Source organism: Bubalus kerabau, chromosome 11, assembly GCF_029407905.1.
Source record: "Bubalus kerabau isolate K-KA32 ecotype Philippines breed swamp buffalo chromosome 11, PCC_UOA_SB_1v2, whole genome shotgun sequence".
Taxonomy (NCBI): domain Eukaryota; kingdom Metazoa; phylum Chordata; class Mammalia; order Artiodactyla; family Bovidae; genus Bubalus; species Bubalus kerabau.
This window is the reverse complement of record NC_073634.1, coordinates 107,311,293-107,325,000: the sequence shown is the minus strand read 5'-3', so window position 1 is coordinate 107,325,000 and position 13,708 is coordinate 107,311,293. Positions and strand designations below refer to the sequence as shown.

The 13,708-nt window shown below is 62.2% G+C and overlaps 1 protein-coding gene across 1 annotated transcript in view; it reads left to right on the top strand.

Moving 5' to 3' along the window:
* The window catches only part of SARDH (sarcosine dehydrogenase), a 60,169-nt gene extending 51,337 nt beyond the window's left edge, over nucleotides 1-8,832 (top strand). Inside the window, exons 17-20 of the mRNA XM_055539236.1 lie at nucleotides 4,013-4,175; nucleotides 4,676-4,844; nucleotides 7,015-7,150; nucleotides 7,934-8,832. Of these exons, the coding sequence (XP_055395211.1) occupies nucleotides 4,013-4,175; nucleotides 4,676-4,844; nucleotides 7,015-7,150; nucleotides 7,934-8,059 (594 nt within the window). The 3' untranslated portion in view covers nucleotides 8,060-8,832. The remainder of the gene's footprint in view (nucleotides 1-4,012; nucleotides 4,176-4,675; nucleotides 4,845-7,014; nucleotides 7,151-7,933) is intronic.
* The last annotated feature ends 4,876 nt before the right edge of the window (nucleotides 8,833-13,708 follow it).

Below are 13,708 nucleotides of genomic sequence, written 5' to 3'. Positions count from 1 at the left end.
CTACTGTTTAGTGACTTTGACCATCTTTTCATGTGCTTGTTGGCCATTCGTAGATTTTTGGCAAAATGTCACGTTCTTAACTCATTTCTTAATCGGGTTGTTTTGTTTTTGTTGACTTGTAGGTGTTCTTTACATATTCTGGATGTTAACCCCTTATCAGATACATGACTTTCGAATGTTTTCTCCCATTCTGTAGGTTAACTTTTCACTGTTGGCTGTATCCTTTGAAGCACAGAAGTTTTTAGATTTGCTGGAGTCCCATTTAGCTCTTTGTGCTCTTTGTTCCTTTGCCGAGTCCAGAGTCACGAAGCTCGCCTCTGTGTTGTCTGCGGGCTCGCATCTGGGCTCTGATTCGGTTTGAGTTCGGGCGTGTATGTTGTGTGCGTGGTATATGAGAAGGCTCAGTGTGCCGATCGTTGTCCTTTCCCCGTGGAATAGTCACGGTGTGTGTGCGTGCGTGCACGCTCAGTCGTGTCCGACTCTCTGCAGCCCCATGGACTGCAGCCTGCCAGGCTCCAATATCCGTGGGATTTTCCCAGGCAAGAATAGTGGAATGGGTTGCCGTTTCTTCCTCCAGGGGATCTTGCCCACTCAGGGACTGAACCTGCGTTTCCTGCATTGGCAGGCAGATTCTTTACTGCTGAGCTGCCGGGGAAGTCCCAGTGGTCTTGGATCTCTTGTTCAAGGTCACTAGGCATTTACCTGAGGGTTTATTTCTGGGCTCTCGTCTCTATTCCATTTGTCCGTTTGATTTTATGGCTGCAGGGCACTGTTTCAATTGTGGCAGCTTTGTAACAGGTTTTGAAATGAGGAAGTGAGTCTTCTGCCATGTTCTTTTCCAAGATTGTTTGGCTATTCGAGGTCACCCGTGTAACTGTTAGGGTGAAATTTTCTATTTCTGCAAAAAAAAAAAAAAAGCCACTAGGATTTTGACAGAGAGTGTATTGAATCTGTAGATCTCTTTGGGTAATATTGGTATCTTGGTGATATTCAGTCTTCCAGTCCACAAACAAAAGAGTTGTCTTTCCATTTGTCTCCTTCGTTTCTGTTGGCAGTGCTTTGCAGTTCTCAGCACGCAAGTCTTCCACCTCCATGGTTAGGTTTATTCCTAAGTATTTTATTCTTTTTGTTGTGACTGTAAATGGAATTTTTTCTAATTTCCTTTTCAGATGGTCTATTGTTAGAGTATAGAAATGCAGCTGATTTTTGAGTGTTGATGTCGTACCCTGCAACCTTGCTGATGTGGTTCGTTGGTTTTAACACTATCAGGGGAGTCCTGGGGTCATAAAAGGGTTTAAACAAAACCTGGTTTAAGGCCTTTCCTAATGACCTTCTGCATCTCTGTGGCCCAGCCCACTGCCCATGGTTCCCAGAGCAGGGCGGGGCTGTTTTGCAGAGGGTTTGCCTCAGTTTGGGGCTCGCTTTTGAAGCTGGTCCAAGCTGATGCTGACTGGCAGACCACAGTACCAGGCACCTGCCTTCCACGAGCCTGATGCTCACCCCCGTTTATCAGACGTGGGCATGGAGGCTGGAGGAGGCCCACTCGTGGGTCAGGCTGATTCTGAGCCCAAGTTCCAGATGCACTCGTTCTCAGCCCGTCCCTTCAGTATGCGTCCCCTCTCAGAAGACCCCACGGCTCACCTAAATCCACAGCTTCAGTGGAGAAAAGTGCAAGATGTCTCGAGAACCAGTGATGCTGGCGACTTAGAAAGTCACTAGGAATCCCCAAGCCCTTCCCCTCGCCTTGCCGGGAAGCAGAGCTTTGGCCCTCTGCACCTGTCTCCCCACTCCGTCCGGGAAGTATTTATTCAGCCCCCTGCATGCCGGGCTTGCCCACAGGGCTGTAATGGAGAGCACGCCGGCCAGCCTCTCAGCCTCGTTTGCTTCCTGGGAGCTGGGGAAGGGTCCGGGTCGCTCCATCCCACCCCTGAATTCACTCGAGAGCCTGGCTTAACTCGGGGAGGGAGTGTGTCTGACAAGACCCGCAGTCCTGGGCCCATTGATGGGTGAGCTCTGAAAATTATTTTTTCCTGTTCGAAATGAGATTGGCTTTGAGCCCCAGGCTCCTCCGTGGTCTGCCTAAAATTAGAACCCCGTTGACAAGGCAGTCTTTGTCAGGGGCCCACGGCTTGCACCAGGGGAGCAGGGAAACGTCAACAGTATGTTTTCTGTGTCAATTCTGAGTTTTTTGAGAGGCCCCGGGCAAATGGCAGCTCAGAGCAAATGTGTGCCTTTCAAAAGCTTTCTGAATCCAGCCCTCCCAGCGGCTGTGATTGCAAGCCATTCGGGAGAGTGGGCTGGCTCTTCTTCCGCTGACCTTATCGCCGCGGGAGCTGTCCCGGGCAGCCCCTCGGGCTCAGAGCAATGGTGGGATCCGGTCCTCTGCCTCCAAGAGCGCTGCGGCCTGCTGCGGCTCCCTGTCCCTTCTGTGACCTGGACAGGGCCGTGCCCGGCCCCGCACGTGGGGACACTGGGCATTCAAGGGTTTGCCTGCAGGCTGGAAGCAGACACCAGGAGCTGGGTGTGCAAGTGACCTGGCTGGAAAAAGCCAGGCTGCTGGGCCAGGTGTCGCCTGTCCTGCTCTTGGCCTCCACATGGCTGCTGGCGCGGGCCACAGGCTGACGGACACGCTTGCCCGGAGACCAGCCGTCCCCGCGTCAGCCCTGCGTGTGCGCGGCCGGCAGGCTGTCTCCGGAGCCCCTGTTTCCGCATCATCCCTTAGAAAGTTTTTGCAGTGATGTCTACAAAAAGCAGGCCTGGGGTGCTCCATGAACAGCACCGTCCCTTCCGTGGGGTTTGGGGGCCCACGGTCCCTTTCCTGGCCTGCGAACCCAGCGCTGGGCAGTGCTTTTGTGGTCCAGCGTCGGCAGCCGGTCAGCAAGGCCCTCCCGGCCTCAGCCGCCAGCCTTCTTGCCTGCCCCCCGCCCCCGACAACACCCACAGCTGCTCCCGCTCCGTGCCTTTGCACCCGCTCTGCCGCTTGTCTGGAAGGCCTGTCCACACAAACCCCGCACAAGATCCCAGCTTGGCCTGTGCCTGCCTCAGGGTCCTTCCACCTGCCTGCCCTGGAGCCTGCTTGGGCGTCTGGCTGTGTCCTTCCAAGACTCAACGCCTGAGGGGCAGAGGCTGTGTCTGCCTTCAGATCCTAGCTCTTGGCCGAGGCCCGCCAGGGTTGGGGGTGACCAGGACACTCGCCTGATGCCCAGCTGCCCCCTCCCGCTGCCCTTGAATGTGCTAAGCGCAGCCGCCGTGACTCATGAGTCGTGTGGCTGACTCCCCATCCTTACTCGAGGACACCCCCTCAGAGCTTCCTAAGCCGGACAAAGCCAGGCTCCCGACCACATTTAGAGGCCAAAGAGAGGCCAAGAGTCTTGCCCAAGGTCACCGCAGTGATTGAACGGTGGCCCCCTAAAAAGACATCACCCCTGGGCTGGGAACGGGACCTTGGAATCAGGGGCTTTGCTGATTTGATGCCGGTGAGGATCCCGGGATGAGAGCACCCTGGTAAGGGGGGGCTCGGCCCAGCAGCCAGTGTCCTGATGAGAGACAGGGAGACACAGGCATGGAGGAGACGGAGGCCAAGGCCAGCATGACGCATCCATGTCAGCAGAGCCTGGACCACCAGGAGATGGAAGGGGCAGGAGGGACCCGCCCCAGAGCCTCCAGAGGAAGCACAGCCCTGCCCACACCCTGGTTTTGGACTTCGGGCCTTAGACCTGGCAGAGAGCTCACTTCCGTGGTTCTCTGCCCCTGGCTACCGAGGCCCTAGGACACTCCTATAGTCATTTAGGAGACGAGCTATGGCCTGGGAACCACGTATCCACTTCCACTCCCAACGACAACATCTCTTAATTTCAAAGATTTCCAGAGCACTCCTGAGGACTCTCACTGGCAGGCCCCATTTCTTGGCAGCCTGTGGCCTGGGCCCAGGTCTGGCTATCAGTGGTGGTGGTAGGAAGTGTCCACCCATCGGTGGTAGCTGGGCCAGGTCTGAGCTGTGCCTCGCCCCCAGGTCCGGGCTGTGAGGCTGTCCTTCGTGGGGGAGCTGGGCTGGGAGCTGCACACCCCGAGGCCGTCCTGCCTGCCCGTGTACCAGGCGCTGATGACCGCGGGGGCCAAGCACGGCCTCGTCAATGCCGGCTACCGGGCCATCGACTCCCTGAGCATCGAGAAAGGTGTGTGCGGGGCCTGGACCACAGTGGGGGCGCTGAGCCACAGCGTGTCTGCCCCGTCCCCCCACATGGACTGTTTCCCCAAACCCCCTTCGTTGCCCTTGTACCAGGGCCTGGGGACGGTCAGAGATCCCAGCACTCTTGGCGGGGGGTGGGGGAGGGCAGGTATCTCCAAGGGGGAGGGGGCCCAGAGCCAGACTTGGATTCAGCACTGAGATTCCCAAAGAGAGCTGAAGACCATCAGAGCAGGAGGGGGGCCCTCCGAGCTGCCCGGCTTCCCACTGCCCCCTCCCCAGGGCCTCCAGCCTGATGGCAGAGATGCGTGGCGATGCTGCTGGGGGTGGTCTAACTCCGGTGCTCAGCCAGGGCACCTCCTGTGACTGAGGATGCTCCCAGCCCCCAGAAACCCCGGGTCATGGAGGGTCTAGGTGGGCACCCCCCGGGGCATCTTCTGAAGTCCCCGCCCCCGCTGGACAGTGACCCTGTGGCCTCCCCAACTCCAGGCTACCGGCACTGGCACACCGACCTCCGGGCTGATGACAGCCCGCTGGAGGCGGGCTTGGCCTTCACCTGCAAGCTCAAGTCCTCCATCCCCTTCCTGGGGCGCGAGGCCCTGGAGAAGCAGCGGGCCGAGGGCCTCCGCCGGCGCCTGGTGGGCTTCACTGTGGATGAGTGAGTACCGCTGGGCCTGGGGCCCCCGGGAGCGGGGAGCGGCCGTGCAGACGCGTGGGACGGTGCTTCTGGGCTCCCCCTGCCCCCGCAGGCCAGGCACCCTCTCCCGGAGCGCACACCACAGCCCCCGACAGGGAGGAGACTGGGACCTGCGGGGCAGGGCTGGGTCCACAGCAGGCCTGACTCTGAAGCCGGGGCTGCGACTCAGATCCCACCAGGGCCAGGCAGGGGGCAAACCGGGCGTGGGCTGGTGGCGGTCGGCAGGGAGCGGGCAGGGCAGCCCTCGGCAAACACAGGTTTCGTTTCACTTTATTTATTTTGGCCGCACCATGTGGCTTGCAGGATCTTAGTTCCCCACCTAGGGACTGAACTCGTGCCCTTGGCAGTGAAAGCTGCGAGTCCTCACCACTGGACGGCTGGGAAGTTCCTCCGAACTCGTGTTCTGAAAAGGGAAGGCCCTGCCCAGCCAAGCGGGCTTTGTGGGGGGCTCCGGCCGAGGCCCCCAATCTGGCTGCCTGTCAGGGTGCTGCCATCGCCCCCCGTGTCCTGGTCAGAGCTGCCCCACAGCCCGGGAGGGGCCCCCGTGGAGGAAGGGGCCAGGCTGGGGCCAGCAGCCCCATCGACAGACGGAGACCACAGGGGCCCAGGGACAGAGCGGTTCTCACCCAGGCCCGTGGCCAGGGTGGAAGGAAGCCCCGTGCGGGGCCCGATCTCTTCTCCCCCGCCTCCCCCGCCCCCACCTCTCTCCCACCCCACCTCCCCGGCAGTTCTGAGCACGTCGCCCTTACATGCTGGGAGCTGAGCCTGCACAGGCCCCGGGGCCCTGGTGCTGGTGTTGGAGGACGTGGGTGGGGTGATGAGGAACTGGGTAGCAGCCGTCCCCGGGGCAGCGGGCGTCTCTGGGTCTCGGTGGTTTGGGGCCGACAGCTGACTCCAGCGGCGCCCTTTCTCCCAGATTCGGCGCTTTCAAAGGAAGCGTTGAGGCTGCCAGGGTTGGGGGCGCAGAGTGAGCGGAGCTGGGCGTGTCGTCTCCTAGCTCCTCCCTGGGACCCCATCGGGCTGCCCCTCTGCCTGACTGCTTGTCCGCCTTCCAGGGAGCACTCGGCTCTGGTTTGGGGTGCAGACAGGCCAGGGGTCTGCCGAGCCCTCCTGCTGCCTGCCCTCCAGAAAGCTCCTACTGCCTCGGAGAGCAGTGGCCACAGCCCAGCTCGTCCCTCCCCAGGGTTCCCCGCTGGGGTCCAGAATCCACCTAGGGCTGCGGCCTGGCCGTCCCGGACCGAGGAGGGGCAGCCAGGATGCTGCTGCTTTGCCCTGGGGCCCTGGGAAGGGCAGGGGCCTCGCTGAGGCTGTCTCCTCACGTGGACACAGCAGCCCCGTAGGACGGGACCGAAGGAGACAAGATGCGTTTGCAAAGCTTCCGCCACCCCACCCTCATCCTCCTGCACCCGTGGGGCCCAGATCTTGTCACCCCTGGCCTCCGAACCGGGAGGCACCCAGACCCTGTTCAGACTCTGGCTCAGTGCAAGGGTCCCCCAGTTCCGGTTACCGTAACCAGCCCAGCCGTGCCCCAGACCCCATGGGGCATGGTCCTTGGCACCCACCCCAGGACCCACGGGGCCACGCGGTGCTGCAGCCCTGGGGGCACCTCATCCCCAGCGCCTGGCCCAGTGCCCGCGGGCATGAGGACTCGGGCAGCAGAGGGCACGCCGGCCAAGCTTTACACCAAACACTCCGGCACTGGTGTTTCTGTGGTTGCAGTTTAATCCTCTGCTCGTTTCTTATTTTAAATTTTCAAAAATTTTACGGCGAGCATTCATATTTTATGTGTAATACAGAAAATTACTTTTAATAAATGATACATCCCACTGTCAGAAAAGGAGAGCCGTCAGATTAAAACAAGTCGTGTGACAGTTCCAGATCCGTGGGGCCTGCCTCCAGAAACATGAAAGTCGGGTCCTGGTTTTGATGTTTTCTGTCCATTTATCTGCTCGGAGCCTGAGCCCCGGCATCCTCGGGGGCCAGGTGAGGGGCACATGGGCCCCTAGCAGACCATCCCTGAGGAGTGGAGCCCGTGGTTTGGGGGGCTCTGTCCTTTCTCCTCAGTCAGGCAAAGTGCAAGAGTTCCCCCTCCGGGGGATCTGGGGTCCCAGCCGTCTATTGCTTCTTCCAGGAAAGTGCCCATGTTCGGGCTGGAGGCCATCTGGAGGAACGGCCAGGTGGTGGGCCACGTCCGGAGGGCTGACTTCGGATTCACCATCAATAAGACCCTGGCCTACGGCTACATCCGAGACCCCAGCGGCGGGCCGGTGAGTCCTCCCGCCCCTGCACTGCCACGGGGAGCCCTGGTCCCCCCTGGGGCTCTCCCCCACACCCCTGCCTCCCTCTCTGGGTGGGCTGGGCCTGGGGGGACCGGAGGCCAGTGAAGGGACTGACTGACGGGCCCTGTCTTCCCCAGGCAGACGTGGCGGCTGTTTCTATATTTTCTTTCTGACCAAATCTGACTTTGGAAGCTCCAGGCTTCTCGTGGTCAGAAAGGGGCTCTGGGCAGGGCTCACCCGCTCTGCTCCCTGGAGCTGGAGATCCTGTGTGTGTGCAAACAGTTGTGTGAGCGCACATCGGTGTACACACAGGTATACCCACATGTGAGCACATGTATGGGCATACGTGCACACAGAAACACATGTGCACAGGCTCATTTGGGGGGCTCGGCAAGAGACAGAAGGGGCAGCCTGGTCTGTATGTGGAATGTTTAAGCATTTTGCCCAAACCGTCATTTATAAACCCCCGAACTCCCCCACCGGTCGCCTGCCCTCCCAGGGACCAGTGGTTATAGGGCAGGGCTTGCTGCCCAGCAGGAGAGGTTCTCCCTGGTGCCAGACCTCGGCTCCGCCAGACCCTGGGGGCTCAGGTCCAGCTCAGGAGCCCGGGGACATGGAGTCCACATGCTCAGGGCTCAGGGCAGTTCCTGGACTCAGAGGAGGTAGGGGCGTGAGAGGGTGAGACGGCGGCCCCGTCCCGGGAGTCAGGCTGTGTGAGCCCGGCTCCCACAGGGCACCGAGTGACCGCGGCCCCTCCTCTGTGCCCACCAGGTCTCCCTGGACTTCGTGAAGAGTGGGGACTATGCCCTGGAGAGGATGGGGGTGACCCACGCTGCCCAGGCCCACCTCAAGTCTCCCTTCGACCCCGACAACAAGAGGGTGAAGGGGGTCTACTGACGGCCGCGGGCAGGGCCTCAGCTGGTCCGAGAGTCAGCGACCAGCCTCCCCAGCCCACGCTGCCCATTCCCAGGGACCCACGCTGCCCATTCCCAGGGACCCGCGCCGCCCTGGACGCCAGGACCCAGACCCTGGCTGGAACGTGGGCTCCCTTGCCCTTTGTCGAGAGCTACTTGCCATGGCCCCCAAAGATGCAGACAGAGGGGGTGGAAAGAGGACCCAGAAGGCCCATTCTGTGGTCACTGACAGAAGGGGGCTCTCGAGTCCACCCCCACCCCCCCCATAAAAGCCACCCGCAGTGCCTTGGGCTCAGGGACCAGCCTGTAGCCCTGGAGAGCTTCTGAAGAGGAGCTTAGGAAACCCTCGAGAAGGCCTCGTGAAAGCGGGCGGCAAAGAGCATCACCCAGTGCTCTGTCCCTGAAGGGCAGGCTGTCCGTAGCGGCCTTGAGGGCTGTGGGTGTGTTTGGCAGGGGAGACCGTGTGGGATTGATTGGTGCTGTCTGCCTCGGGCACAGCAGTGACGGCGGAGAGCAGGCGTGCCAGACGGGCACCGTCCCGAGGTCAGAGTTGGCAGGATGGTCTGTTCCCAGGTCCCAGGAAGGAAGGGTGGATCCAGAAAGCGAGCTCTGCTTGTCTTCACACGGGGAAGCCCCCAGAGAGTTCCCAGCCCTGAAATTGGCTCCAGGAGCAGGGCTGGGAGGGTCTCAGCTGGGCCCCCGACACACAAGGTGCAGAAGCTCCCTCTCCTGCCCTGGTTTCCCCCGGGGCCCCTTGCTCACCATGTCAGAGACAAAGGGGTGCTGCCGGGTGAGGACCTGTCAGGACCCCCCTGCCCGGGGGGCCTCTGTCCTTGCTGTCTGACTCAGCTCTAGGCCTCATCCCCCCCTCTTCCAGTCCCTGGGGGTGGCACTCTCCCTGGGCCTGGGATGAGGTGACCCTGCTGTCCCCATCCCAGGGCCTTCAGAACTGCCCATCCTCCCTGCGGGGACCGGCGCCTGGCCCGGGCACCCAGACAACCCCCGGGGGAGGGGGCTCAAGGAGACGCGGGCAAGAAGGCGTGCGGTGACTGGGTGCAGAAAGTCCTGGTGGGCCTGGGGTTGGTTTCAGAGGTGCCATCCCACTCAGCGCCCTCTGTGGACTGGGCTGAAACGGCTCAGGCTAATAAAGTCAAGGCCATGGGAAGACGTTTGTGCTTCAGGTGACCTTTGGAGAGATAGCTGGTCCCCTCGTCAGACCGCAGCCTGGGGGCCAGGGGCCTGTCTTTCTCAAGCCTTGGGCGGAGTAGCGCCTGCAGCGCCCTTGCCCATAGGTGGGCCTGGGGGACCCCGAGAGGACCCTGTAGAGCCAGAAGAGGGGGCGGGGAGCAGGCCTGCTTCCTGGACCCTGTGGTTTGGCCCCGGACCCCCGGACGGGGCCTGTGCAGCGTTCATTCCACAGCTGTCCCTGGGGGCGGCTCGAGCCGAGGGGCAGTCCTGCCCAGGTTCCACCTCGACTCCTCTCTCAGGGGCTGAGCGCAGAAACAGAAGTGTTCACGCTCCCTTCCCTGCCTGTATTTGTCCCTCTGCTGGGGAGAAATAACCCTGGGCCCCTCTGGAAACAGTACTGGCCACCGACGTGAGAGAGGCGGTCATGGGCCGCACCCCCCCAACTTACCCACTTCACCCCAAAGAGCCACTCGGGAAGGTCTGAGCCCCAGCAAGCTTCCCCATCGCTTCGGGCTGGACTGTATCGCCCTCTCCCCTCGGAGCTGGTGACCTCAGGCCAGCCCTTCCTCACACTAATCCAGAAGCATTCTGCTGCCTTAATTTTGGAAGGTTTTTCTGGGCAGAATGAGCACCATGGCTCTGAGCACCACCTGGAGCTCTGCACAGGCTGGTCTGAGCATGGCTGTTAGCAGGACACAGGAGAAGGGCCCCCCCCCCCCCACCCTCAGACTCAGCCCGCATGCGGCCAGCCATCCCGGGAGCTCTGAGCCTCTTGCAGGGACTCAGGGCAGCGACGTGCCCTCTGGAGGAAAGTGGACAGACCCCCGCCTACCCAACTCTCCTGGTGGCCCCTGTCCAGCAGCCTGAGCAGGCTGTCAGGGACCATGCAGGTCCCAGGTCCCTGCACCCAGCAAGGACGTTTGCACCGGTCTGCCGGCACCTGGCCTCTGGCCTCTACATGGCTGGCAAGGATGAGGTGCCAGCTTGCTCAATTCCTAGATGCCTCACACTCCCGGGGCTGGCACAGGACCCACTGCCCTCCAGCCGTTAGGAGTGGTGGCAACGGCATTTGGCAAAGGAGAGGCTCTAGGGCCAGACTTGAGTGACATGGACAGTGAGCTGTCACATGCAAAGATCCTCGGGTGGGCGTGACCCACCGTGTGCCTCGGGCAGTGTCGGCCTGGCTGGGCTTCCTCCACCCCGTCTGCAAAGGGGTTTGGGGCAGCGGGCAGGGTGCGTTACTGCTCTGCCTCAGTCTGGGGACACCCCGGTGGAGCTTCTGCCTGCTGAGGACCCTCCTGGACCCCACAGAGGTGCCATCCAGCCCAAACAGGCCCGAGTGTTCAGCTCACCCCCACGCCACGGAACGAAGTGCTTGCCTAGGGTGGCCAGCACATCCTGCCCACGTCCCTGATGGACAGGCGAGTGCTGAGCCGTCTGGCCTGGGGTCATGCAGCGTGAGCTTGGAGAGGGCCTGCCCGGCAGAAGCCCTGGGACCCGAACAAGACGCTCCCCCTCCCAGGGTCCTCGCCTGGCTGCTCGAGCAGGAGGCAGTGGGGCATCTGGTGGGCCGAGGGGAGGAGTGGGCAGTGTGGCCAGTGGGGCATCCCTGAGCAGGGCCATGGGGCTGGGTGCATGCAAGTCTGGCCCTAGCACCTCTCCTTTGCCAAATGCCGTTGCCACCACTCCTAACGGCTGGAGGGCAGTGGGTCCTGTGCCAGCCCCATGAGTGTGAGCCATCTAGGAATTGAGCAAGCTGGAACCTCATCCTTGCCAGCCATGTAGAGACCAGAGGCCAGGTGCCGGCAGACCATCCCTGCTAGGTGCAGGGACCTGGGACCCGCATGGTCCCTAACAGCCTGCTCAGGGACCTGGGGCCCGCATGGTCCCTAACAGCCTGCTCAGGGACCTGGGGCCCGCATGGTCCCTAACAGCCTGCTCAGGGACCTGGGGCCCGCATGGTCCCTAACAGCCTGCTCAGGGACCTGGGGCCCGCATGGTCCCTAACAGCCTGCTCAGGCTGCTGGACAGGGGCCAGCAGGAGAGTCGGGTAGGCGGGGGCCTGTCCACTTTCCTCCAGGGGCGCTGGATGGTCTTCCAGGCGGCCTTCTGGCTGCTCCCAGAGCTCAGGGGCGCGTGGCAATCCTGAGCGGCCTCAGAAAGCCCAGCGTGGGCTGGTGCTGGGTCCCACCTTTGCTCCCCCTCAGCTTTATCCTTCGTCCCTCCTCATGGCCCAAGGAGCCTACTGCCAACACACTAGCCCCTGCACGCGGGACCTGGGGCTGCGGGTGCTGCCCCTTGGCTCCCCCGCTGGGCTCCCCCTCTAGCCCCGTGAGCCCCCCAGGCCTCTCCCAGCAGTCGGGCCCTCTCGCCTCCAGAGGAAGAAGGGACAGGATGGAAGCCCAGGGCAAAGCCTTGGTCTCCGACTGGGAGGGGATGGAGGGTGAGGGTCCCCACACAAAGGCCTCCTGGGCTGTGACATCAGAACGGGGCAGGGCTCCCCAGGATCGGGTCTAGCGTCTTCCACTGAAGGCTCCCAAAGTCCCCCCGTCAGGAGTCTGCCACAAACACCATAGTCTCTGGCCAGGGATTCACGGGACCTGGCGGGCTGCCTTCCATCCAAGAACCTCCTGAGAAAGCAGGGAAATGTGGAATGTACGCGTGAGGCTGGGTGGGCGTGGGGGAGGGGGGAGACTGGAAAGACGGGAGAAAATAGAACCATGCGTGTCCCAGGGAGACCGTTGGCGGGTTTCAGCGCATTTTGGAAGAGCCAGAGGGGAACGGAACGGGGCTTCTTTGCCGTAACTGGAAGCTTTGTTTTCCTCTGCAGCGGAGCCCAGAGCAGCAGGAGCCCCCAGGAAGCCTGGGCTGTTTCACCTTCAGCATCACAGGGTTGGGGCGGGTTGGGGGCAGGGACTGAGAGAGCCTGTGATGGTTTGGGTCCTGAGCCCGGCCCTCCTCAGGCTTTGGGAGGCCTGTCGGGCATTTCTTGTGCTCGTACCAGGGGCCGGAAGGACCTCCCTTGGCTTGGGAGACTGGGCCTGCCCTACATGCCTCCATGGACAAGCCCCACAGCCCTGCCGGCCCAGTTGCTCTGCCCAGTGACAGCCAGATCAGGGCCACTGGGCCCACTGGGAGGGAGCTGGGAGGTGGGGGTGCAGGCAGCTCCTGCCCCATCAGTCTGGGACCTGACCCTGGTGCAGAGCAGCCCAATGGATCTTTCCATGCTGATGGACGGGCCGATATCCCAGCAATGCATGCCGGAGCCCTGGCCACATGTGGCTGTGGAGCGTTTGAAATGTGGCTGCTGTGACCGAGAACCCAGATGCTTTATTTTACATCACTTTAATTTATTTACGATTAAGCTTCAACAGCCACATGAGCCTAATGGCCAGTGGGCAGTGTGGCCCTGGGGCATCCTGGGGCCGGCTCAGGCCAGGCACCCCCACCTCCCAGGCTGTCTCCACACAGAGCCTGCACGGGCACACCTCAGCCTGGCTTTCCAGGCCTGGCACCCTAGCAGCCCTCGCCCCCAGGAGCCCAGGGAGCCTTCTCCGTGGGCGGACAGGGAGAGGAAGGCCCAGGGAAGGAGAGTAGGTTGGCCAGAGCCACTCAGCAGAGGGCGGAACGGGACCCCTGGCCGCTGGGCCCGTATCGCTCCTGTCCTGCAGAAGGTGGGCAAGCCTGACGGTGCGTGGGGGGCCTGGCTGAGGGGCGCGCAGCCCTGGCCGCAAACGTTTCCCTGGCTGGCCTGGCTTGGTCCCCATGAGGCGCAGGGGGTGCCGCCTGGGTCTTCAGGGGAGGCTGGAGGCTGGGAGCATGGGTTCTGCCGTCACACAGGCCCAGGGTCACCTCCAGGCCCCCCCACGCACGCTGGGTGACCCTGGCACCTGGCTTTAGGTGTCTGAGTTCCCCCGTCTGTCAGTGGGAGGAAAGACAGTGTGTCCTGGGCTCGTGGGCGAGTTAATGCAGAAGCAGGGTGCATGTTTTTACAGATGACCCAGGTGGGATGCCCCAGGCGGGGCAGGGGGCGGCAGGGGCCTGTGCGTGGGGCGAACCACACGCCGCCCCCAAGGAAGAGAGCGACCAGCCCGAGGGCAACAGTGAGTGCAGGGGAGGGTGTGTCAGTGGGGGCAGCAGAAGGTTCTGGAACTGGGAGCGATTCCTGGTTGCCACTAATCCTCCAGGGACCCTGGGGGCGGGGGGTGACTTTCTCTCCTGCGGACCTGGGCTCTCCCGTGGGTGAGGCTGGGGCGGGGCGCCGCTGATGCCTCCCAGGGTCTGGGGAACAAAGTGATGGAGGGGCTGGGTAGGGGTGAGGCTGGGGGCCACCTCCAAGCCCTCCCCCAGGGCTCCGGGCTGACGGGACCCCTCAGAGGGAGGGGACTTCCTGGACCAGACGGTCAAGGCCAGCGGCTAGGTGAGCCGCATCTGCCCTCCCTGC